The 27,955-nt window shown below is 37.3% G+C and overlaps 1 protein-coding gene across 1 annotated transcript; it reads right to left on the bottom strand.

Annotated features, from left to right (window-relative positions):
• Positions 1–557: 557 nt before the first annotated feature.
• Positions 558–27,570, bottom strand: LOC145596936 (DExH-box ATP-dependent RNA helicase DExH1-like). The gene is made up of 16 exons (XM_081653130.1): positions 27,239–27,570; positions 26,954–27,099; positions 24,704–24,803; positions 24,397–24,612; positions 24,161–24,256; positions 23,163–23,438; positions 21,942–22,145; positions 21,686–21,841; positions 10,544–10,636; positions 9,795–10,009; positions 5,521–5,680; positions 5,146–5,419; positions 2,374–2,566; positions 2,073–2,259; positions 1,056–1,424; positions 558–942 (listed from the first exon to the last, which is right to left on the bottom strand). Exons 1-16 carry the CDS (start codon positions 27,545–27,547, stop codon positions 811–813), a joined length of 3,126 nt encoding a protein of 1,041 aa, XP_081509256.1. The 5' UTR covers positions 27,548–27,570; the 3' UTR covers positions 558–810.
• Positions 27,571–27,955: the final 385 nt, after the last annotated feature.

Below are 27,955 nucleotides of genomic sequence, written 5' to 3' on the forward strand. Positions count from 1 at the left end.
ACCATACCACTATGGATTCATTCTTGATTCCACCCCGTACCAGTTTGCGAACCAAACGCCCCCTAAGTGTTACGGTTTCAATTAACACTAATCTTCAATGGTACAGTGTGGAAGAAAGAACAATTTTGGGTACCATATGGAAAAAGACAATTGTATATTTGTATAGTGGTACTATATGGAAAATCCCTTAATAGGATTTAATTTAAAAATCATAAGTACATCATTAAGTCATTAAAGATACTGCAAGAGTAGTAGTTTTAGCAAAAGTTAGTACAAGAGTTTAAAGGTAGTAGTTTTAGCAACCCAACCATACATAAGAATTGTCCCTTTTAAGAATAAAAAAAATTATCCGCCAAAAAATTACCAAATTGTATACATAATGCCAAGGCAATTTACAAAATTACAAGTTTAGAAAAAAAAAAATCGGATTTTTTACTACTTAAATAATAGGTTAAGTGTGACAGGGTCGAGTTAGCGAGTTATGCGCCAATACTTAACCCAATAACCCCTCTTCTACTCAACCGCTACTTACTGCTCCTTAAGTTTATTATCAGGTATGCCCATTAACTCTGTCCAATCTCTATATTTGTATAAGCTATTCACCAAGCTACATCATCCTTGATAGTATATGGCATCGGCAAAAATTATATAAACCAAAAATATAGTATACAAAATGTTTATGGACACATAATAATTATTTATATTTTTTTCCTAAGGCGGCTATTTGGAATACCTGTAAGTCTGTAGAGCTGCTCATCAAGTTATAGTCACCACTGATATGTGAACGACTCCATACAATTTGAACAAAATCTAGTATTTGAAGTTTTGACTGTGCAGCAACTCAACCACAGCAGCAACCACACCCTTCCCCTCGGCAGTGATGTCTAACCTTGGTTCTTCAATCTTCCTGCTCAAAAGTTTATCAAGCTCCCCTCGCAATTTCTGAGGAATCATGGCGTCAGTCCCATTCAATCAAATGTCAATGTAGGGGTAGGAAAAATAAAACAAAAACTAAACAAAAAGAGGAGGGGGGGAGGGGGTGTGCAAGCTTTTACCTTCATTAATTCTAAAACACTTTTTGAAGCCGAAAAATGAAGGTAACCCCCAAGCATCTCAATTCCTTCTCCAGATTTACTAGGAAGGAGACTACCACCAAATAGAAGAAGAGCATAATCGGATATATTAGTTGAATCACGAATGAATATGCTAGTTGTCTTCACCTTCTCACTGTAAACCATATACGGCAACGGAAAAAGATGAACACCAGCATTGACAGAAGCAGGATGAATGTCAATTTGCCCAACTTCTTTAGTATAAAATGCTGTCCTCTTTCCTCTTCTCTTACATTGAACAACATTAGGGTAAAGCCCAGCACAGAGGATAGCGCAGACCATCTCCATATCATGACTATACTGGTTATAAGCCTGCATGATCACATAAATCTAGGTTTTAGAAGATTTAAGGGGATTGAATGTGTCAGCTTCAACTGAAGAAAACACAGCTGCAGCATGCAGACAACTGACTAGATATATCAACAGTTTGATAAACCCTAACAGATTGCCCCAAACTCTCAATTTTACTTTTAAAGAAGCAACACATTTTTTGTATACATAGGTGGACACAATTATTGATGAGGAGAGAGAGAGAGCAAGAAAGGTTGCAACTTGCAAATGAGATAATTTACCACATAAGGTATAAAGCAATCTTTTAGGGACATCTTATTTTTGTATATGGGGGAATCTTTTAGGGTCGGAGGGAGTACTATACTACTATCACCTGCCTTTTATTACAAGCAGCTTTTCACAATCATATCTACAAAATTGTCAGAATCAACCAAAATTTTATTCAGAGCTTGGACTCTCAAATATAGATTTGATATAAAATGCCACATCTACCTCTACCCCAAACCCATCTTTACTAGTCTTGTCCTTTTAAATACATCATTTTGATTAATGAAGATAAATATCCATCAGACACAAAAAGTTCACGAGAAAGATGATTTCAAATGTCTTCCTACTGCATGTGAATCCAAAATGTCATAATTAGAGAAACAATTGAGTTAAAAGGCTCACATTAGGACCCTTTGCCTTGTCCACAAAGCCGATGTCTGAAAGTAGATCCACAAACTGTTTCCGCATATCATCCATCATTTGCAGAGTTACTGGTGACAAGAAGTTCTCCCAACAATATGATCTGTCTGTCCTACTGCATTTTGCTTCTTTCCACCCTTCAAATGCTTTTAAAAGTGCTATATGGTCACTGCAAAAAGCACATCACACAATAAAATAAAAACATAAGAACCTTCTATGGACATTTTTCTTTACAAAGTTCATCAACTAGCTTAGAGTTGATTAATAAAACTTAGGGCCATACCTACAAGAATCGCCAGCAAAAGATCTCTTTGCAGCATCAGCTTCCTCCTTCCTATTAATTGGCAAGACAAATGGATTACGATAAGCAAGAGCAGCAGCAATTGTCAAAGCCGGATTCAGGCATTGAAATATCGATCCCATGAGCAGCATCTTCCCAATATTTGGTTCCAAAGGCAGAGTGCAGAGATGTCGGCCTGTTCAATAAATCACATAGATATTCAAAGGTAATTATTATTGGAGAATGAACTCTAATAGTCCAGGCGTTTTGAAAACACCCGGGCACAGAGATTTGGAGATAAGCTGATGAGATGTCTCAATTATTTATTTAATTTAATGAGAGATAATGGGGAATTACTTATCAGAAAAGTAGATATGATAGAAATTTATTGAATGTGAGTGTGACTAGGGCCCTAATTGTTTTGGTAATGGAAAACGAGATGTACTCTGTATTAATATAATAATATGGTCTATTCCAAACAAGCGTTTGAACTTGGGACGGACGAATAAAGGAAAGTGCTCGAACTAGTTTGGGATTGACGATGGAGGAGGCAGTTTCTTTTCTTCACAGAATTTTTTATACAGAGAAATAACAATGATAATTGTATGATAGAAAGCCATGAGTCTATTCATAATTTTCATGCTGTAACTCAATTTTCAATAATAGTATCAAGAATGTCAGTGTGACACATTGTACAAGTCCATCAAAGTTGATCAAAACATATTTTAAATAAGCCTTAGTCCCAAAAGTATTTAGGGTCGGCTAACATAAATGATAAGGACACGTCCGACAAAGAAAAGAACATAACCAGTTAACCAGTTGAAAAAGTTTGAAAAAAATAGTGTAAAGTGAGAAAAAGAAAGAGCATCCAAAAAAAGAAAAAAAAAATTTAAGAAAGTTTTAAAGGAGTTGTAAAAACATAATGGTTTGAGAAAACTTTAGCAAAGGAAATTAGTAAAGTTAATAAAAATACGATTGAATAAAATAATAAAGTAAATGCTAAAATAAAACAGTATAAATATAATTACGACACATGTTGACGTGAATTTTCTCCCACACCGCGCTATCCAACATCATATTTTCCTTGAAAATACTTGAATCATTTTCAATCACCTTCTTAGTTTTGTTAGGTCTTCATCTACCCCTCACGATCACAACACTTTGCAATTCTTAAAGCCTCCTTACTAGATCTCACTTGGTTTCCTTCTCCCAAACATCTCCAAACCTCAATAGGAATGTCATTAGGCTCAACTACTTTCTTCAATCTCATCTTTTTGTAATGCTATTTTGAATCCTCTCTTTTGAATCCTTCGCATAAACTCCCGATATCATGAGGGACACTTGTATGACCAATATATCGGGTTCGATCTAAATTGATTAGGCTATCAAAGTCAGACCTCTATTTATCCTTGATCTCCTTATTATCTCCCACAAGAAAGTCACATGGCACATTAGACCAACACTTTAAATCATATTATCTTCAAACAAAAAAGGATTTAGGTTAAATGAACATGGATCTAGGAAAAATACTGATAACTAATAGCAAGTGATTTGCTATACACCCACCAGGCCACTAGATATACCAAATTACGAATTGTAAGCTTCACTAATAAAAGAAGGAAGAAGATTAATTCTGGAAATGAAAATTAATCCTGGAAATGGAAGCAAAATGGTGATTGACAAATTAGTAGCTTTAAAAGTAAGAAGATGAACAGATGAAAGGCGGGAGGGATTTTTTGGGGAGGTTAGGAGGTTCCTTATGCTACAAGGAAGAGGAAAGACAAGTAGATTTAATCAGAAAGTAATATTTTATCATCTCTATAGTGAGAGAAATAGTTCTGGAGTCAAGCCAGCAAAGAAAAGGCTTCTTATAGGTCGATCCGGCTGGGGCTATCCTATCAAAGACTAGAAGCTGCAATTGCATGCTAATCAATCAAAGCTCATTATACATGCAACTATACAGTAATACTTCCCACCATGATCATGATACACCCACACATATTGTGCTCATCAATTATCTGCCAAATGAAGAAATGTACCAGAAAAAATAAATATATAATAAAAAATGTATAAAGCCTTGGGTGTATGATGAATATTAGAAATTTCCACAATATAAGCAATATCATTATTTTGGTGTATGCCATCACCTTTATCACTAAATTTTATTTGCAAGTATGAATTCAGAGGGGTCAAATAACATAGAGCAAGAGTCTTGTAATTGTAAAGTTACATTTTTTTAGATTTCATTAATCTGCCATGGGACAAGAGACACAAGTAAAAAAATCCAGGTTTTTGGTCACCAAGGTCAAATCTTTACAGCCTATCCAAGTTCAAGATGGTGCCTTAGTCAATATGATTATTATGGCTTCCAATAAAGCATTAAATCAATATCGTTATTAAGGGAAATAAGAACCAACATGGCTGCAGTAACAAGGGGGTAGAGCTAAGGTGGTGCAATATGAACACGAAGATGTAACCACAAGTTGGGTTTAGTGAATTATCTTCACAATCTTTATCAAGACTTCACTAAGAGTGAAACAAGTAATCATAACATTTGACAAAGAGCAGAAACAAAAATGAGAAGGCAGAAATTTGAGATAGGCAAGAATTATACTCAACCAAGAAATATAAAAATACTCAACCTTTAGCCAACTCATTCAAGGTTGAATTTCCAAACAAAGTTCTCGTCAGATGATATTTAAGTACATTCAGCACATACATAGAATCAACACACACAAAAAAAAGCAAAAGACATAAAAAAATCATGGTACATACCAAGAGGAGTAAGCTCTTCCCTTTCATCTAAAGCTCCAATTGTCTTCAGAAGTTCAATGGCATTTTCAACAGAGAGAGAATCTGGTGGCTGAAGTGCTTTTGCTAAGAATGACCCAACAGTTCCAAGTTGCAAACTCTTTATGTTTAAACAAAGTTCTTGCAAAGGTGTCCGAAGAATTTCTGGTAACTGATATTGAGGCATTGCATCGTAAACAAGTTTTGGATACAGCCTATAACAAACTCCAGGCTGCACTCGACCAGCACGACCTCGTCTCTATTAGATTTTCAACCATAACGAAAAGTGGGTTAATAAATGTTAAAAATTCAGAAAAGTTGCTTTAAATTCTATCAAAGATTATGACGTTGAATCTAAACCTGATGTGCTGACGCTTTTGAGATCCATGATGGCAACAAGCAAGCTAGCTTGTTCAAAGCATCATAACTAGTCTCCTTTGCCTTTCCGCAGTCGACAACATAAACTACATCATCAATAGTAATGCTACTCTCTGCAATATTTGTAGCAAGAACAATTTTCCTGCAAAAAAAAGATAAGGAAATCATAGGATTTACCAGGCGCATTTTTTAATAGATAGAAGAGCGATGCAGTAAATTAGATAATAACAGAAATACCTCAAAGAACAGAGAAAAAACAAGTATAACCCATTCAATCAGAGTAGTAAAAGAAAAAATTGCTTTAAACAGACTAAAATGAATGCTGAAGAGGGCTGAGGATTGACATAAAAGAGTATCACTACTTCCTATATCAGCGCCCAGCACAAAAACACTTTTGATAAAGAAAATAAGAGTCCAGTAGCTTAACTTTCATTAACACTTCCTCTATTTTTTTTCATTTGTAAAATATCTTCGATGGTCAAACTTTACAGACTTTGACTGTATATTTTTACAAATGTAATAAAAATTAATCATCACATGAGAAACTTTTAGATGAGTTTTAATTTGTAGTTTCTAAACATCATTTATTACTTATATGTAATAAAAATGTTGGTCAAAGTTTGCATAGTATCCTGGTCAAAAATAAAAATGCAATTGATTAAGAACAAAAGATGTTGGTCAAAGTTTGCATAGTATCCTGATAAAGCCTTAATTGGAAAAAGTTGTGATAAATGAAGCAATTAGAGATTTAGAGGACAAGGATTTCACAATCTAGAGAAAACAGCAGCTGTCGCTTCAATTGGGTCTTTCAAGCAACAATTGAATATCTTGCTCCAGATAAGAACCACCTATCAGGAAGGTGAGGTATCCTTACAGGTAAGGAGGAATTTAAGGACTACAGATATAAGTCAGTAGAATAGTAGCATGATTGAAGTAAGTACAAGATGCCACTGCATAACTCTTACACCCCCCCCCCCCCCAATACCTCCATTCGAACTTTGTGAAATGATTAATGGTTTTTTTTTTTAATATCCGATGGATGATCAAAACATCTTCAACAGTCGAACAAACCAAGAATACTGAATTTTTTCTCCTACAACATATAGCAGATCTCAATTCTGACTTCTAAGAAGGTAGCAACACTAAGAATGCATCACAGCGGCATGGAAAAAAAAACGCAGTCGCCGTCGCGGAAACGGCTTGTAACGGTTAAATAAAACGGATCGCGGGTTTCACGGCGTGAATTTTTAGTTTGTAGACCCATATTCTTTGTTTTTATACCATATTATAGCCAAAACTATACTCAATAATAAATACGAAAGACATTATAATGTAGACCATGTAGTAGTGCAGTACTATCTACAGTATTATTCTAATATAAATATGTACTGCTTAGTTAAAAACTTAAAATACTTGTACGTGTACTTTTAAAATTATTAAATCATTTTTTAATAAAAAAAGGGATAATGGAGGGTGGGTCCAAAAATATTAAAAATAGAAAGAAAAGGAAGTTAATTGAAATTGGCATGGAAACAAAACTCGGTCGTTCCGTTATGGAACGGGCGCTTTGTAACGGGTTTCAGAGAGACCGAACCGAAAAACCCCGTTATATAACAGCGAGTGAAAAATCGCACCTAACGCAGCGCATCTCCCGTTCCATAACGGTGGAACGGCGTTCAGGAACCGTTATAGGCATTTAACGGCCGTCAGAAATTCCTACTATCCTTTTTATGCTTTTGCGATTTCACGGCTTCAAGCTTCTGGAGTTTCATAAATGGCGAATAAGGAGGTTGAAGATGGGTCAAGGTGAAACATTTAGAGAAATTAAAAATGAGTGGCTGAAAGATTAGACACTTGGACCCCAATTTCAATTAAATTCCTTTTCTTTCTATTTTTAATATTTTTGGACTCACCCTCCATTATCCCTTTTATATAAAAAAAAAATGATTTAATAATTTTAAAAGTACACGTACAAGTATTTTAAGTTTTTAACTAAGCACTACATCTTTATATTAGAATATTACTATAGATAGTACTGCACTACTACATGGTCTACATTATAATGTCTTCACTATTTATTATTGAGTATAGTTTTGGCTATAATATGGTATAAAAACAAAGAATATGGGTCTACAAACTAAAAATTTTGCTTAAGTGAATTTTTTTTAAAAATTCACGCCGCGAAACCCGCAATCCGTTCTATTTAACTGTTACAAGCCGTTTCCGCAACAACGCGACTGCATTTTTTTTCCATGAAATTAGGGTCCAAGTGTCTAATCTTTCAGCCACTCATTTTTAATTTCTCTCTCCTGTCTCCTCTATAATTTTGTCTGTTGAATAGTCTGAATGTTTCACCTTGACCCATCTTCAACCTCCTTCTTCGCCATTTATGAAACTCCATAAGCTTAAAGCCGTGAAATCGCAAAAGCATAAAAAGGATAGTAGGAATTTCTGAAATTTTGCGGCCGTTAAATGCCTATAACGGTTCCAGAATACCGTTCCACCGTTATGGAACGGGAGATGCGCCACATTAGGTGCGATTTTTGACTCGCCGTTATATAACGGGGATTTTCGGTTCGGTCTCTCTGAAACCCGTTACAAAGCGCCCGTTCCATAACGGAACGGCCGAGTTTTGTTTCCATTCACAGGTACCGTATTCTTCCATTAGCATGAGAAGTATGGACTTACTAGTCTTCCAAGTTATCTTGTGTTGATATCTTCCTTTGTTTCATTATGAAGACAAATCCAACAGCAATTTGCAAATGAGTTCAATCAATCTAATGGGACCATCCATAATACAATACGTTATTTCAGACCAACAGACCACCTAGTCCTTTTAAACAATGATGCCCAATAACATCATTACAACCCAAAACGGATGAGAATTTTACTCAAATGATAAAAAAATATAAAAAAATAAAATAAAAAAAAATAAAAAATAAAAAAAAACTAACTCTTTTTACTCCCTTTAAGTGACCACCTCATTGTTGACGGTAAACTTTACATACAAATAACCTCCAAAATTCATACCAAAGAGAAAGTGAGAAAGCCAACAAGAAGAGAGGAATGAGAAAGTAGGAAATTGAAAATTGGATATTCTTCTGTCAAACTTACTCCCTCAAATATTATCTTTTCTTTTCTTTTCTTTTTTCTTTTTTCTTTTTTATTCTTTTTGGGTTCCAAATTGACTTTTGCTTATTTCACAAGTCTTATATTGATCATATATTAATACATTTAAAATTAAAATAAAATAAAATAAATCTTTAATATAACAATGTTTTATCATTTTTACTTCTATATAAGGTATATACATTGATGGTAAAGGTTGCAACATTGGTAAATGTGAAAGTCCATATGGAACAATTAGACAGGAGAAATATCAAAGACAAGTAAAAAAGAAAAGAGTGAGAAAAAAAACCGGGGGAAACAAGGGAGGGAAGGCGAAGGAGAAGGAGAAAGTGGGGCACCCACCAATGCAAAGAAAGAGAGCAATGAGGAAGATAGAGAGGAACTGAGAAAGAAGAGAGTAACCAAGAGGAATACAGCCATGTCAGACAGGAACCCTTCTCCAAAAACCAATTTCTAAACCAACTATTGGCCCATTTGGCAAGTAGAAATGGTGGTGATGGGAATGAATTTTAAGTGTAATCTTGCAAGAAAATTATTAGCTTAATGTCTCTGGTAATGCAAGTCCCAAATGGTATTATGTGCTAATGAATATTTATGAAGAAAAAGAGATACTTTGAGGTGAAGGAGCATTACCATTCATTTGCTACCACTTTCCAAATGGTGCATACATGTAGTTTCCACTTTTTCCCTTCTATTAACGAAAACTGAGCAATAGATTTTTTTTATTCCAATGCTGATAGCGAACATTCCCTTTCTTTTTTTTTTTTTTTTTTTTTTTTTTGCGCACCTCCTGGGGAAAAATCTTTATAAACCATAACCACAACAATTGCTTAATAACTTATAATGCTTAAAGGTCAACAGAAGTTGGGATGGAGGAAGCCCCTCTATTCTGAGACAAGGAATCTTCCAGGTAAAATGCAGTTTCTTGGTTTCGTAAACCAGATCATACATGGCAAACATAGCAAAAAGAAAGAAAAAAAAAATAGTAAGCCATTTACATTGAGATGTACTTCGTATTAGATTAAGAATAAAAAAAATAAAGAATAGATCCTGCACTAGAGGGGAAAAAATAAATAGATAAATAAGATATGGCCACTTAATTACAAAGATCACGAGACAAAGCTAACCTTGTATTTGCAGGTGGTTTATCAAAAATTTCACGTTGATTAACAGTTGGCATTGAACCATGTAAAGGGAGAACAAGAAACTTCCTTGTGTCTCCAAGAAAATTGTTCGCCTTAATGCTGTCAAGTAACTTGGAAATTTCATCCCAGCCAGTGAGAAATACAAGTATTGCCCCTTCATCCTCATGCCGACATATATGCTCAATTGTTGATTCGATCTACAAGCAGATCAAACAAAAGAACTAACAGAGGTTTCACATAGATGTCACGCAAAAATCAATTGAAAAGAACATGAAAATTTTAAGTCTTTTATCACCTAAAGAAAGAGGTACAGAATATTAAATAGAGGATAAAACTCAATATCCTTGTAAAAGTCAATTCATTTCATATATATTACGCAATCACTGGTATATCCAATTACCATAAGCAGCTTCATAAAATAATAATAAAATAAAAACATTGCTATCATGACATTGTTCAGAGACAATTACCAATTACAGTGATCATGATCCAAAAGCTTAAACTTAGTGAAAACAAAAACGCCAAACCGTAAACTGACAGAAAGCAAAAGAATGAGCAAAATTTTCTTTCTAAAGTGCATTTCATTAACAGACAATGTATGCTCATAAAAGAATTACTAATATATCTTCTTTTAATTTTAAGACCATGAATTTCGTCATAACTAAGTTGTTTTAAGCAAGAAGGAAAGCATACTAGTCAGATAACAGCTAGCAATCTTATTAAATACTCACAAGACTCAGATCAAGCTGCACACTAGACCAGGCTTCAAGAGACTTTCTTGTATTGATGGTGTAACTCCGGTAATGTGAATCAATGTCAACATCCTGCCCAAAAAAAAAGTGAAGACAAATACATCAGTATCAGTTTTAGAAATATAATCAACAGGCAACAAAACTATAAACAAATCCAAAAGTAAAAATTTCAATATATTCCATCAACAATGACACTCACCATAGAAAAAAAAGTAAAGGGAGGTAATTAGGAAGAATTCAAGCTATAGTATTATTGAAATTGTAGATGACAACAGGACAGTGAAATCTATATACCTATACTAAAGTGAGTTTATTGGAGGAAATTTTCCCCCTTTTTTGGTGTGTTAATATGTGTGTGTGTGTGTGTTTTTTTTTTTTTTTTTTTGCAAAATCGTTAATTTGCCTAAGAAATGCATCGTTTTTTTTTTTAATTATCATTATGATTGACTATTGAGTTACATTACTCTAAAGACTTCTATATTTCAATACTATTAATTTCAAAAGGCTGAGGATGGCTTGGGAATTATCTAGTGTATACTATACAAGAAACAGGATAAACAACTCAAAACTTTACAGCCAATAAAAGCATGGAGAGAATCTGATGGGTATCCGAATCAATAATCTACCTCTTGATTCTTTAACAGCTCCCATATGTAAGATAATCAATCAGAAAATAGCATATCCGTTGTCTCATTTTATAGTTTCCATTGAAGTAATTGATAAGTTAGAGAATAGAGGCAATTCTCTTAATTCTAGATTCAGAGGAGAGCACACAATATTTTGTAGTTGGGATTTAGGGCTCAGCTTGCACGCCTACAAAGCTGTAGACTTCCACACCAGTGTTTGAAAAAGCGCTCCTAAGGGGCGCTAGGGCGCAAGGCAAAAGGGGTTAAGCGCTTTTTTTGGCCTAGGCGAGGCATTTTTAATAAGGCGCACCCGAGGCGCACATGAAGCAATTTTTTTTAACTGTTTATATAGTGCACCTGACCTCACTTCAAAGAGGCGCACCAAGGCGCTGCATAACCCTTATCGCTTCATAGCACCTGAGCTTTTTTTTTACATTGTTCCACACTGTGATGCCCAGAAACATTGATTTAGAAAATGACTCGGGAAAGTTCTCTCATAATTTAAATCCTACGTCACAAAGCAATCAAGCATACTACAAATAACCCGTGGAAAGTAATTAACTATATACAAGTAATTGTGATGGAAGTTGTTATAGCTTATAAGAACCTTATTTACTTCCCATTCTCCATCCTCATAGTCAAGCAATCACACTTATGGGACCCATATCATATTTCTTGAAGTCGATAGTGCATTCTATTTCATGGATCTTTCAAATATAATGGTGTTTGAACCCCTAAAGAGGGCCCAATTCCAGCAAATAGTGAAATTACTAAAATACCCTTAGGAAATAAATTACCAAAATACCCAGTGTAAACCCTATAGTGCGGCTCTCGAGGGTTGGGGCCCACATCCCAAGAAACCCTTATGCGGCCCATAAACGCCTAAAATCCTAATCAGGAATGTTTTACCTCTCCATATAAACGATGCGCGCCCAAGGGCATAAGGGCACCTCGTGCCATAGGGCGACGAGGGTACTTCGTGCCTTTGGGTAACTAAGGCACCTCATGCTTATGGACGACGAGGGTGCCTCGTCCTTTCATGAGAGAATTTGAGAGCTAACTTTTTTAGGTGCCTATGGGCAACAAGGGCGTCTCTAGCCCCTCACAAGGGAACAACCCTCTAGTTGTTCACATACACTAGGCCATCCGCCTCTACTCCATAGAGGTTCCAATGGTTCCAACAAGAACTTAAACATCCAGATTTACACCACATCACTCATCCATGTGCCCAAACAAATAGGACTTACGTTGCCCACCTTGCCTACTCATCATGAAGATGAAGTCAAGCCATGGTTCCAAAATGCGGCTGCACCATCACGATTCGTAATGGATTTCATTTTTACCGAACCGAGTTTTAGTGTTTTGGTGCAGATCTTTGAAATACAGTGCATTTTCAGACTGAATCGTCCGATTCAACCGATATACTCATGAATCGCCCGTGGTAACACGCGAATCAGGTCTTTTTAAGAAATATTGCAAGATTCTTTAGTAATTTTCCGGCGAGCTTTCGAGTTCTCCATTAAAGTCGATTGTTTATGTAGCATAAATATATTTTTATTGAATAAATAACATATGGTTGGGAGGGGATTGCATGATAGCAGGAAGGGTTACTCTTTTATTTTTCTTTGAAATTTGACCTAACCCCACTATCTTCTTCTTTTCTTCTTTATTTTTCCCACATGACCCCACCCTTTTACCCCTTTTCAATTATTATCAGACTCAGTTGTTCTGCCACACAGTCACACACATAGGGGGTTTAATTTTTAAAACATATTCCATTAACAATATACATAGTAAGTAGTACTCATAAGAACATAAAATTCCAAATGATATGAGAAAAATCATAATACTTTTATTCATAATCAATCAATCAAAGCCTTAATCCCAAAAGTGGGGTCGGCTAACATGAACCAAATTTGATTATTCCGTGTAGTCATCAACATAAATCTTTCTCCTCCATCCCTTACGATCCAAAACTTCATCCTCACGTAAATCCATGCACTTCATATCCTTCCTCACTCCTTCCAACCAAGTCATCTTTGGTCTCCCTCTTCCTCGTTTAATCCCTCCATGGTCCCACTCTTCCACTCTTCGCACCGGTGCACCCTCGGGTCTCCGTCTTACATGTCCAAACCAACGCAGCCGATTTTCCCTTAATTTATCTACAATGCCCGCCACACCTACTTTCTTGCGAATAACCTCATTTCTGATTCTATCTCTTAAAGTGTTTCCACACATCCACCTTAACATGCGCATTTCCGTAACCTCCATCTTTTTAATATGCTCTTTCTTAGAAGCCCAACATTCTGTACCATAGAGCAACACTGGTCTTATGGCAGTCCTGTAGAATTTTCCCTTCAACTTTAAGGGAATGCTGCGGTCGCATAACACTCCCGTGGCCGCTCTCCATTTAAGCCACCCTGACTTAATCCTGTGGGTCACGTCTTGATCAATGTCACCATTCTTCTGGATGATCGACCCTAGGTACTTAAAACATTCACTCATGGTCAAATCCTTTCCATCCAAACTCACCACTTCATTGCTTGTCCCCCTCTGAGTGCCAAAACGACATACCAAATATTCAGTCTTACTCCGACTTAGCTTAAACCCTCTAGATTCCAACCTTTGCCTCCATTGCTCCAACTTGACATTAACCCCATCCTTAGTCTCATCCACCAAAACGATATCATCTGCGAACAGCATACACCATGGAACCTCATCTTGAATTGGTCTAGTTAATTCATCTAGAACCGTTGCAAAAAGAAAAGGGCTTAATGCAGACCCTTGATGCAATCCGATTGTAATAGGGAAATCTTTTGTCAACCCTCCGCATGTCCTCACATTTGTTGACACATCCCGATACATATCCTTAACTAGGTCTACATACCTTCGTGGGATACCTTTCTTCAACATTGCCCACCAAAGTATCTCTCTTGGCACCTTGTCATATGCCTTCTCTAAATCAATAAAGACCATATGAAGATCTTTCTTCTTTACCCTATAAAACTCCATCATTTGTCTTATCAAATGGATTGCCTCCATAGTAGATCTCCCAGGCATAAAACCAAATTGGTTATCTGAAATGCTTGTGCATGCCCTCAACCTTTGTTCAATCACCCTTTCCCACAACTTCATAGTATGGCTCATAAGCTTAATTCCTCGATAGTTAGAACAATCTTGAGCGTCTCCTTTGTTTTTATAAACCGGGACCAAGGTGCTCTTCCTCCAATCTTGTGGGATCCTTGTAGCCGTCCATATCTTGTTGAAAAGGTTTGTTAACCAATCAATACCAATCTTACCCAAACACCTCCACACCTCTATCGGTACCCCATCAGGGCCAACCGCCTTCTTAGGTTTCATCTTCCTCAGTGCAATCTCCACCTCTACTCTCCTAATCCTTCGCACATACTCCATGTTGATTTCTTCATCACTCATAGAGGTATCTCCTATCACAACTCCATTACTTCCATTAAACAATTCATCGAAGTACCCCTTCCACCTATCCTTGATGTCCTCCTCTTGCACTAGGACCATTTGGTTCTTATCTTTGACACACTTCACCATGCCAATATCCTTCCTTGCCTCTTGTCTTCTCTTTGCCATCTTATAAATGATCCTTTCTCCCTCCTTGGAATCAAGCTTTTCATAAACCTCCTGATATGCCTTTTCTTTTGCTTGGCGAACAGCTGCCTTTGCCTTACTCTTAGCCTCCTTATACGCTGCAAAGGTTTCATCACTCCTACATTTTCCTAAGGCTTGATAGCATTCCCTTTTTTGCTTAATTACTGCTTTCACCTCTTCATTCCACCACGAAGTATCTCTCTGTACCGAAGTTCTTCCCCTTACTTCCCCTAAGACCTCTTTGGCCACTCTTAGGAAACAGTTCTTCATTCGTAACCAGGTCATGTCCGGATCCACCTCTCCATCCCAATCCGCTTCTTCAATTACCTTTTCTGTAAAAACCTTAGCTTTTGCATCCCTTAGGGTCCACCATCTTATCCTTGGTTCTTCTTGTCTAACTTTTTTCTTCGCCTTCTCTTTCAGACGAATAGTCATTACCAATAGCCGGTGTTGGGTGACCACACTCTCCCCTGGGATAACCTTACAGTTTATGCAACTTTGTCTATCTATGCTCCTTGTGAGCAGGAAGTCTATTTGAGTTGCATTTGCTCCATTCCGAAAAGTTATCAAGTGTGAATCCCTCTTCTTAAACCAAGTATTAGCCAAAATTAAATCATATGATTGGGCAAAATCCATAATAGCTTCACCACCGGCGTCCCTCTGCCCATACCCAAAGCCTCCATGGACACTCTCATAGCCATCTCGGCTCGCCCCAACGTGCCCATTTAGATCCCCTCCAATATATAACTTCTCTGAGTGGTGGACACCCTGCACCACCTCGTCTAGGTCCTCCCAAAATTGTCGTTTCTCTTCTGCATCTAAACCCACTTGGGGAGCATAAGCACTGATAACATTCACAATCTCCTTGCCACATAGCAACTTCAGCCTTATCAACCTATCGTTCTTCCGATAGACCTCGATCACCTCTTTTGCCAACCTCTCATCGAGAACCACACCAACTCCGTTCCTAGCTCCACCATTCCTTGTTCTGTGGCTCGTTTCTTGCCCAACATACCATACCTTATACCCCAAAACCAAGCCTCGAGCTCCTTCTCCTGTCCATCTTGTCTCTTGGAGGCACATGATGTTCACGCGTCGTCTTTTCATTACTTCTACCAATTCTGCTGATTTTCCCGTAAGAGACCCCACATTCCAAGAACCAATCCGCAAACTAAATTCTTTTCTCCCACGCTCCCTCCTGATCCCAACTCCAAGTCCTTGATTATTTGACACCACAATTGGGCAATATGGCGCGTCGCTTCTGGGCGACGACCTAGCAACCCTTACATACTTATCACTGCACCCGGGTCTGGGAAGTGCAGCGCGTCGCTCAGTAGGGAACGCCCCAATGGCACGCCCTTGCTCATTTGACACCACACTCGGGCAATGTGGCGCGTCGCTTCTGGGCGACGACCTAGCAACCCTTGCATACTTATCACTACACCCGGGTCTAGGAAGTGCAGCGCGTCGCTGAGTAGGGAACGCCCCCACGAAAATATCTGTTTGGCTCATGTCATGGGATGTGACGAAGTTTTATACTGGCTGTCACTGGCCTACCGTAACCCTCCTCCTTTATCCAGGCTTGGGACTGGCAGCGGGAAACCCACTGGCGGAGTTACTTTTATTCATAATAAACATAAAAAAAAAAAAATAAATAAATAAATAAATAAATTGTGAATTCCGCGACGCAATACGCAACCGTTTCCGCGATTGCGACTGAAACTGCATTTTCGAACCATGAGTCAAGCACACAAGATCAAACACTTGTGTTATTTGTTTCATGAGGGGGGGGGGTCCATTCCCTTGTAGTGCCACAAGTTCCTTCGACATCATCCCATTAGCGATTCACGAGAATTGGGCACTTGGGAGTAACTCCCAATCTCAACCACACTAACTCCATTGGGTTATCTCCTATTTCAATTTGAATTCTCGAAATGCTAACATAATTTGCAAGGGCCTTTGCCTTAAGGTCTTAACGCCCACACCCTGATTCACACTTGTGTTATTCGTTTCATGGGGGAGGGGGGGTCCATTCCCTTGTAGTGCCATTAGATCCTTCGACATCATCCCATTAGTGATTCACGAGAATCGGGCATTTAAGCGTAACTCTCAATCTTAACCGCGCTAACTCCATTGGGTTATCCCCTATTTCAATTTGCATTCTCGGAATCCTAACATGATTTGCAAGGGCCTTTGCCTTAAGGTCTTAATGCCCACACCCCGATTCAATATATTTAAAACCAAGTTTTTAACAAAGGTAAAAGAGGCATATTTGGTTACAAGTTGAGTTTGATGCCCACATTTGGCATATATCTCGTAATTCTCGTTGAATTACTATGCTACATAACCCTCTCAGGGAGCTAAAGACTACAACATCATTCTAATTTAGCATAAACTTCATTGATACCAAAGCATCATATAAAATGCATATGTGCAATGAAAGCAGAAATCAAAAAAAAAAAAAAATGAGATGATTGTTATAGACTGGAACTGATTAAGCGACAATTCACATACACTCACAAGTTAGAAGAAGAAGGATTCATAGTTCATAGATTAATTAACCGAAGGATTACAAGTAGTAATAGCTTGAGGCTACCAATCTCCAAGCAACTTGAGGTTGCAAATCTCTTGTGCTTACTTAAAAATTTTCTGGACGAATTCTAAACAGCATAAACTACCTTGCTTATACTACATTGCTAATGGTCAAAGCTATCCTTAAGGCTAACATGTGACTACTTAACACAAATAGAAAAACCATGAGAAATATAATAGAAGCAAGGTTGCTTTCTTTCCTTCTCTTATCTTAATTATTTTTTTCTTCTACTTAATTGGAGTCTTGATGCCTTGAAATGCTCTATGTCGCTGCTACTGCCCTTTGGTATTGTTTATGGTGCTTGACTTTTTTCTTTCTAGCATAGACCCGGATAAGGTTCGGTTGACACGAATCCATCACAATGATACGTTAACTTAAAGCAAACAAACAAGGAAACCAAGAAAGGTTATCTTGAACCAAAGAAGAGTATGGCATGAACTAAAAGTTGAGGCAAGATTGCTCAGGGGTGGTTGGATTGTACTCTGACAACGGAAGTGTTAAGTTCCCTTCATCATCACTGAAACAATACCCCTTCCAACTTACCAAGGTCTCAGACTTGGTCCCAACAGCATCCTCATCTTCTACCTTATAATCGGATAACAATATCACCTCAACCGACTTAGCCGCATCTTTGAGTACGTTAGTCGCCACAGCTACCTCCTGGTACTTCTCCTTTGGTGAAGAGTATCCTGGTTGCTTTGCAATGGAGCATCAATTATCCAACCACCCACACACGAACCTATCGAGGCACTGTGAGAAGCACTTTTGACCAAGGTCCTTCACAACACTTGGAAGGGACAGACATGAGAAATGAAGTTGTTGCTGACAACCCAAACTCGTCCAAACCATTTCTCCATTGCGGCCCCATGTCGAACATCTCCCCAACCTTCACTTGGTTCCACCAAACGATTCAAGACATCTTCAACAAGGCCTCCGAGATAGGTCATTACCTTGGCATACAAGGGATTATCATCCAATACACCCTTAAGCTCCTTCGTAAAATGAGACACCAAAATCCATTGTCCAAAGGTGGAGTTAGCAAGAGAATAAGGCTTCTTAGCCCCACAAGGACTCCCCTTAGGATGTCTCTACAGTAAGAGAGCTTCCTTGCCGACGAGTTCTCAACGATTATCACTGACTTTTGCTTTTCAGGCCAAATTGGCACGGTAAATTTTTAAGGCTAACTTTCTTCGTCGACTAAGAGCCCATGATGGCGTATTGACCAAGTACACAAGCCACACACTCACAATAAGCAAGGTTACACAAACAAACAAGATAGGACACAAGCACAAACACAAATATGATTAACTTTATAAACTATGGCTCACAAACTTACAACAAGAATTCTCTTTAGAGTTTCCAAAATTCTCTTCCAATAAATGAATGTGAAGGGTTATTTATAAGCACTGACTGTAGCCCAATCAGTTTGAAGTAACTACCCACTATGCCCACTACATCCATTACTTAAGTAATGGCCCACTACTTTAACTTCCCTGTAATGATTCTAGGCTAGTCCACATTATATGGGGGCAATCCAAGTTCAATAGAGTCAAGGACAATCAATCAAAGACTTAATTCCATAAGTGGGTTCGGCTACATGAACCAAAAGTGACTATTCCGTGTAGTAATCAACAAAAATTAATAGAGTCAAGGTGACCTCCACATAACTATCGAGACCCACTAAGGTCGTGCTCCTGATATTTTCGAAGTCATGCATTAGTGGTGATCCTACTACATATTATCCAGTATAAGTATAACCGCCCACTAGCATAGTGTTCCTACGGTTTAGGAACCACCGCTGTCGTGGCATAATTTCTAGGACGTAGCATAATCTCCTTGGGATAACTTGCCCACGTCCAAGGATAATTAACCATTAACTTGGTGCTCCTATTTTCTAGGAACCACCTTGCTAATGGCGTATTGAAACTAATCGACATTGACTGTTGGTCAACCTAACCGTTAGTTAGCCCACTAAAATTGGGGGATTTCCTTTTAGAAACTATGCTTAGCCAACATAATCGTCCCACCATTTTAGGAAGAGTGGGCAACATGGGTGGTTACCATAACCGCCTACCGTCCCACAACTTAACCTTCCTAGAATCAAGGCAAGCGTGTAGACCGTCGCATGAGCAATGAACGTGGCTCGGCCGATGTTCTACTCGAATCTCGCATAAGCGGAAATTGAGGTGAGTCGTGGCTAAGGGATGGGTGCTTTGAAGGAGCCGTGGGGTGGGATGGTCTGCCACGACCCACAACTGCCACAACTACCTAGGTGGGATCATAAAGTGGTGGTTCCTTGATGGTTCACTAAGCCATAGTGTGAGAGCATGTGATTGCCTTGATTCATGGAAGGTTGAGTAGTGGGATGCGGTTATGAGAACCACCCATGTTGCCCCACTTGGCTAAGCAAGGTTCTCGAAAGATAGGACCATGATGTTACTGGGTTGACTAGTAGCTAAGTGAACCGATGATTTCGCGGTTACACCACGAATAAGGCGTTCCTAGGAGTTAGTGACAATTTGGTCCAACCTGCCGAAGAGCAAAGGACTACTCAAAGTTTATGCACTCTGCCAAGATGACAAGGCCACCATCTTTATTAGGAAAAGAAGTTGTGCCCATTGAAAACTTGTCGGCTTGAAAGCTCACTTAGACTAGAGATATCCCAAGGGGAGTGTTGAATCCCAGTCGGGCTAGATGGCCCCCGCTGACACCAGCTTTGGGCAATGCCCTACAATGCCTTCTCTGAAGACAAGTACCCCGAGGATTTATTAGATGATGATCCCTTGTATAGTTGTATGCCAAGGTGATGACCTATCTTGGAGACCTAAGAGGAGAAGAAAAGGGAGAAGAAACAACCAAAAAAATACTAAAGCAAGAGGGGGGAAAAAAGACCAGATTAAAAAAATAATGTGAAACCATAGCCTAACTATTTTATTAACTAGCATTTTGAGAATCTGATGGAAGCTTTCCATCAACGAAGATCACATATCACCAGCCCTAGATCACTATACTTAACAGACATAAAGAATAAGCATAACCTCCACAGCAATTCAGAGAAAAAAAATCGGAAGAAAAAAAAAAAAAAATTAGCTCATGCAGCAAAAAAAATGTGAGATAATAAGAAGAATAATAAAAGTAGGAAAAATGATTATCAAAACAGCACAAAAATAACTGGGCAATAAGCAGATTTTTAAAATAATAAAAATTAAAACTGAGCGAAATTACCATCTGAAATAGTGCCTAGAAAACAGAAAATGAAGATTTTAGAATATCTACAATATTATTATTGCCATTGTAATAAATAGTTCCACACCCTTTTATATAGTTCAAGGGTATGGAACTTCTTTTTTTTTTGGGAAATTCTACAATATAACCCGCTACTTATAGAAATTCTACGTCGTGCCCTTACTACTTGAAATTTCTATATAGTAACCCGCAATTTCATTTAGTAACTATACAATAACCTTGTCCTTATCCCACCATAAACAAATTCTGTTAGTGGGGCCCACTAGGCCACTACCCAATTTTTAATATTTTTTATCGATTTGCGTGTTGGTAAATGTTCCGTTAAAGGTTTTGGGGCTATTTTGGTTCTAAAGGGTCTAAATTGAGCTCAAATTTGGCAAATATGAAACGTAAATACCTCGTTTTGCGTATTAAGAAATGTCTTGATTTGCATGTTTATATTTTAATATGTAAAATGAGGTATTTACATTTGTTTTTTTGGCAAATCTAAGCTCAACTTGGACCCTTTAGGGCCAAAATAGCCCCTAAAACCGTTAACAGAACATTTTACAACGCACAAAAGTAAAAAAAAAAAAAAAAATATTAAAAATTAGAGAGTGGCCCCACTAACGGAATTTATTAACGGTGGAATAACGGCAAGGTTACTATATAGTTACTAAATGAGCTTGCGGGTTACTATATAAAAGTTTCAAAAACTAAGGGCACAACGTAGAATTTCTAAAAGTAGCGGGTTATATTGTAGAATTTCCCTTTTTTTTTCTTGTCAAAAAAAAAATGTTCCACACCCTTGAACTATATAGAAGTGGAGATGGAAACACATAATGCTAATCCTCCAAATCCATAAAAAGTCACACTTTTAAGTAATTTTTAAAAAATCCAGAATAGCCATATTTCCTACTGCTCATCCCCACAACCTTCTGGCGAAATAGGTTTCCCGCACAAAAATCATTTGTTTAAAAAGGGGGTAAACTGGTAAAGCAATTGCTTTCAAGAAAGATAAAAGCAGAAGTCCTAAGACAGAAAATTTAGGCATACCTCAAATAATTCAGTTACAGGATCTTTTTTAGAATCCAATTGTTTAACTCGCCGCCTTGAATTGCCCTGGAAATTATCAGATTCTTGTTTGATACGATACCGGGTTTTCTCTAAAACATCTTCCAAAAAGAACTCTTCAACTGAAAAAGTCAGTCCCTGTAGACATGTTAACAAAAAATTAACATGCTTGATCATTCATTCACATAGGTGTACAGATCATTCATCATTAGAATATGTTTTATAGTATACACAATACCGGAATATGAATAGTAGGGGCATTCCCAAAATAATGGGAAAATAAGTCAGCATTAATAGTAGCACTCATAAGAATAAGTCGTAAATCTGGACGGCGAGGAAGAAGATCCTTTAATATTATAAGAAGGAAGTCCTCATACATTCCTCTTTCATGAATTTCATCCACTAGCAGATGGCTCACACCCGTTAAATTTGGATCCTGAACCTGTACATTAGCAGAAAATAACAAGTAAGACCAGGACAATCTCAATGCTTTCTTCAAGCACACAGAAAACAAGATGCTGGGATACAAAAGAAACCAAGAGATGGATAAAAGCTTACACCATGCATATAGACTTTTAACCAAATACATGAATTTGCATAATTTGCTTCTATTATGAAAGTGTAAGACTCGATATTATTCTACAAGCATACAAACAATAACTCGATATTGAATTAGTGATATAAAACCAATGGCATTTTCTTAATCTAACTTCACCTTGCCAATCAAAATTGGTAGGAGATAGGAATTGGGCATTCCTTTAATCTCCCATTAGTTACCGGATAATGTCATAGATGAATATGCACAATTTCCTGTGCTTAAATCAGCATATTCACAATGCGGCTTTGGCTATCATGGCGGTAGAACTAATGAAAAATATTGACATGTGAATGATTCTTCAATATTCAATTATTTTTATGTGAATGACCATAAAACTACACTGCCCAGACATATGTAATAACTCTAATGTAAAACTGCTGCAAGAAAAACATCTCAATGCATCATATATTAATAAAAATTACAATCATGCAAGAACATTTTTCCCAAGCAAACATAAATTTGTAAGCTCAAGCTCAGCTATATGAAGAAAGCTATACAGGTATCACCACATATGGAACCATAGTTTAACAAAGCTATCAGTCAAACCTCAGCTAATATTGTCAGTAAATTACCAAGGTACCAGGGGGAATTAACTCAGCTAATTGTGGGGGTTTTCATGGTATTCTGATTTCTATGAGGTATCTAAGTATTACATTATAATGCCAATACCTTAACCTGGATACCTAATCCAATTTGGGTGAAAGGAAGAGCCTCAGTAATGTAAATAGTCCACATACACACAAATAACTTTCTATAATATAACCTTACGTGTTGAGACTGAGCAAAGAAAGATAATAAAGACACACTTCATTACACACCAGAGCTGCATATAATAATCCATAAATGATCAATAGAAGCTACCAATTGTCTGAGTAAAACTCCTGTTGTGCAGAACAATAACCGTGTCCGTGCAGAACGTTTTGTCTCCAGACGTATTTGATAGCCAACAGTTTCACCAAGATTCTCTCCTCTTTCAGATGATATACGAGCAGCAACAGATATAGCTGATATACGACGTGGTTGTGTACATATTATGCTGCAATCAGCACCACGCAGCAATGAAATCTCCTCTTCTAAAATGAACTGTGGGAGCTGGGTTGTTTTACCACAGCCAGTCTCCCCTGACACAACTAGGACCTACAATTACAAAAACAAAACAAATCATGTAGAATAATTTCAGGAAAAATTTTGCTTAGTTCTGTAAATCAATAGTCAAATGCAGAAACTAAGTACTCCCTCAGCCCTTATGGTATGCAAAAAAGCACATATTGCACTTTTAAATGTTTTATTAAATGAGCCAGATTAAAAAATAAATAAATTGGAGAAACAACAGAGCTTTGATAAGAGACAGGGAGAGTACAACAAAAAGACCACATGACTAAAAGGATATTGTTACATACTTTAAGGGACAGGAGGAGTAAAAATTCAATGCATGTAGCAAACAATCCATACATTCCTTATCTAAGGTATAGAGGACAAAAGGACAAGGAAAGAGATCAATTCATGTTACAACTAAACATCAGAGCATATAAGACTAATGAAGCCTCTGCAATAAAAATCTGCTTTCAAATAACTCATGAGAAAGAGATAATATTAAGTTTTTAACCAAAGTAAGAATTCTAAATAAAGTTATGAGACAAAAACCTCTATTAATCAATAATAAAGGAGATCTAGAGTTCAAAAATCAAGTATCCAAAGTAATTCATTCATGCATATACAGGTATCATAATTCAAATAATATTAAAGTAAAATATATCAGAATGCAATATAAGAAGCTAGCTATATTCTACATACTGTAGCCCATCACACCATCGCCCCGTGATAACAGGTTTACCCAAACTAGAGATAAAAGAACCCACCTGACTTTTAGCAACAGCTTTTAGAAATTCAGTTCTCACATTGAAAGCAGGGAGCTTTGCTCTGAATGATTGCATGGCTTGCACATTTGCACTTGCCTAAAAACAAACAAAAATGAAATGTATCAGAGAGTACAGAACCTACTCAGGATAGTCACAAGATATGATTTCTATAGGTTGAGATTGCAGTGAATTTAGTAATCATGATGGAAGGAAAACAAAATCAAAAGAAGACAAACCTTCAACTTCTCTTCCTGCTGCTTGAGTTCAGCACTGATTTTATCCTTATCAACATTACTCTCTAAAACGGAGACTGGTTTCACAAAGCTTTTTGCTGACGGTGAATTCTTAGAAGTTTGAGAAGATGCACCAGTGGAATTTTCAGTAGAACTTTCACCTTTAGAGGTATCCAATAATGATCCAACCCGCCTCTCAATGTCTGTAGACATCCGTATCTGTATAGTATTTGTAAATTAAAGTAAAAGATCAGCCAGAAAAAAAAAAAAAATATATATATATATATACATCCACTTTTTGCAATCATACCTCCTTCTGCGTTGATCCATGACGTTCATCTAGATCTGCACGATAATTTGGTAAAGGGACTTTGCTCGCAACAAGTGTCTTTCCTTTATTATATGCATGGCTTTCTTCCCACAAACGCCAAACAAGGAGAGAAATGGAAAATGAAGCAACCACCATAAACAATTTCAAGGAGAAAAAAATCAGTTAGGTCAGCTATTCTAAAAACACAGGCTACTTTTGACAAGTTAAACCAAAATTATAATCTGAATGATTCATGAACTTTATAGTACCATAATCTAAAATACATAAACAATGGACACTCGTCTAAACATAATGCGGGGATAGGGGTGGGGCATTAAAAATTGTAAGTCCACTCAGATATTTAATGGCACACATTTGTGAGATTCTCTTTCCTAGTTGGGCCTTCCATGTATCTAAATGCAAGCACAGGAATGAATATTTTGAGATCAACAAGATTTTTGGTGCCCTGCTAAGAGACATATCTGAGGCCAATGACAAAGCTTCAAAAGGAGTTCATAGTACCTTCCTCCCCCCCCCCCCCCCCCCCCCAAAAAAAAAAAAAAAAAAAAAAAAACACTCCCCTTCTCTCTTTCTAGATATCACCTTAGATATACAAAAAAATCAAGGAGAATAGTTCTAAAGATATGATGAAGCTAAATAAACACATATATGAAAGATCATCAACAGAATTACTGAAGACTACAACACAAAGTATAATTACATCAAATAGAAGGGGGCAGAAAATTTAGGAAAGTTTGATTAAATACAAGAACAAGGGCAGTGTTTGTCTTGAGTAAATGGTTATAGTTAAAAGGATTTAGAAATGTGATAGGATTCTAAGTTCTAACAAAGTCTTAAAGTCAAACATAGATATGCTGGTGGTCATTTTTCTATGCATATTGAGGATATTGTTCGAGCTCAAGATTTATCGCCAAAATTGGAATGAAGCTTCTGGATGCAAACTTCCCAAACACTATAAAGTCCCCTAAACACTGTAAAGTCGGTTATACTCAACTATGGTTTATCTGGGATCAGACCAGGGTAAATATCGTTTGCATATGATATTATTAGTGGACGAAAGTAGAGCTGAGTTAATGCTAATTTAGGATAATGGATAACTGGTTAAATTCTAGAGGCGTTAAGGTGAGTTGGACTACTATTGAGTACATGGAGTGAAAACTTTAATACTACTAAGAGGGAGCCAAAAGAGGATGTACTAATGTAGTGATATGAAATGGTAAGGAGTTACACCTAAGTTAGTATTGAAGTACTTGTGTCAATTTTTCAAAGAACGAGAGCTGGGATTGTAGAGACGTTAAAAGTTGTTAAGATATGCCAAAATAATTTGAACTGAAAAGGTAAAGATAATGTTAAGAGAATAGGTTTGCAAGAGTATCTAACACTTAATATAAGTGAATGGAGGAAGAGAATCTTCGTGGACAGCCACAAGAAATAGATTTTTGGTTCATTCACTCGACCCCATCTATTACTGCTTCGGCATTGGTTTTGTTGTATTCTATATTTCTATCTTTGCCTCTTCATGATGATTATTCTGGACTAACAAGGCCAATAAAAAAGACATGCAAAGAATATTACACTTAGGGCCCTAAAGCTGAACTGAGCTCAGCTGAAAATAAACGTATGAGAACAGGCCCTAAAGCTTTAGCTACGAACAATAACCCCATGTTCCAAGCCATTCAAAACACCACCAATTGAAAGGCTTGCATACATACGATTCGGTGAATCTAAACTCATTCTAGTGACTTTGGTCACAACAAAATCCATAGTATTTTTTCTTTTTTTTCCCCCACCTCCTTTTTTTAAGTGACACGTATTCTTTTTTTAGGAAGTTTAATTTTAGTTGACAAATTTTCTGTTTGGGTAAGTTTTATACTTTGCATTTACTAGTCTACCCCACTTGTATTATTCTCTCTCCTCTCCTTAATATGTGTATCTAAATTGAATGCGTCTAACTAAATAGAAACGGATGAAGTACAACTTACCCTCACGCACGCGCACGCAAATCAAACAACAGCAAAAAAAACAGTGTTTTCAGCATATAACTTACGCACACACACAACAAACATCAACATACAACGTAAGAATCAACATACCACTTATGCACACGCGCGCCCAGAAGGCCATAAATGCATATCAAACAAGAACAACAATCAGCAGAAACACGTTGATACAATATTTTCAATACATTCCCACCAAAACCATAAAATAACTTGAAATGCAATTGCTTACAAGTAAAGACCAAGCTGTTGCGCCATATCAGAGAGAAGTTGTTGATCTTCCCGCCTAAAAAGACACTTAATTATCAACTCCTGCTCTCCTCCTTTCTGAAATCCTTCCATCTTATTCCACCACTCATTCTCATCCAACACTTCATACTACATCATCAACAACAAACCTCCAATCAATTAATCAACAAAACAAACCCTAAAAATCAATTATACAATCAAACCTGACAATCTAATCAAACATTAGAAACTTCATAAACACGCAAGAAAAATAAAAGCAAAACTCCACCTCAGCTGCTTTCTGCGCAAGCTTCTGAGCTCGCCAAACAGGGTCCCACCATCGCTGCTCTCCGCCACCGCCTCCACGACCACCAGCGCCTCTACCGCCGCCGCCACGATTGCCGGTTCCGCCGCGATTTCTGCTGCCGCCGCCTCGACGGCCGCCTTGGAAGTTAGGGCGGGAAGACATGGATGTTGAGAGAGAGCAATGGAGAAGGAGAAGAGGAGGTTTGGAAATGGAAGAACAAGTGAGGTGTTTGAGGAGAGAGAAAGTGGTTGGAACACTTGTTGTGGAGAATGCGAAGCAGCGCATAGACATTCAATTCGATTGTGTTTAGTGTGTTGTTGTTGGGAGTTGAGTGCCCGGTGTTGTGTTGGCTTGCGAGTGATGCAACTCTCAATTGCTATAGCTCATCATAGCAATTGAAGTTGTTTTTTCAAAATGGGTGTCACATCAACTCGTTGAAAAATGGCCTGGGGGCGATTTTAGGAAAGAGTGATTTTTAAGGCTGTTTTGATAAATTTCTTTTTAGTAAGCGTGTTTTGACTTTAGCACTATTTATTCACTTTTTTTTTATCATGATTTGTGTTTATAACTTTAAACGTAATGAAAAATGTAGTATTGACTATTGAGGGATCTTTTATGTGTAATTAAAGATTTTGGTGGTTAAATTAGTGCATTGTCAAGTGTGACTAAAAAAGTATGTCAACTAAAAAAAAGGAGAAA

Source organism: Chenopodium album, chromosome 2, assembly GCF_948465745.1.
Source record: "Chenopodium album chromosome 2, dcCheAlbu1.1, whole genome shotgun sequence".
Lineage (NCBI taxonomy): Eukaryota > Viridiplantae > Streptophyta > Magnoliopsida > Caryophyllales > Amaranthaceae > Chenopodium > Chenopodium album.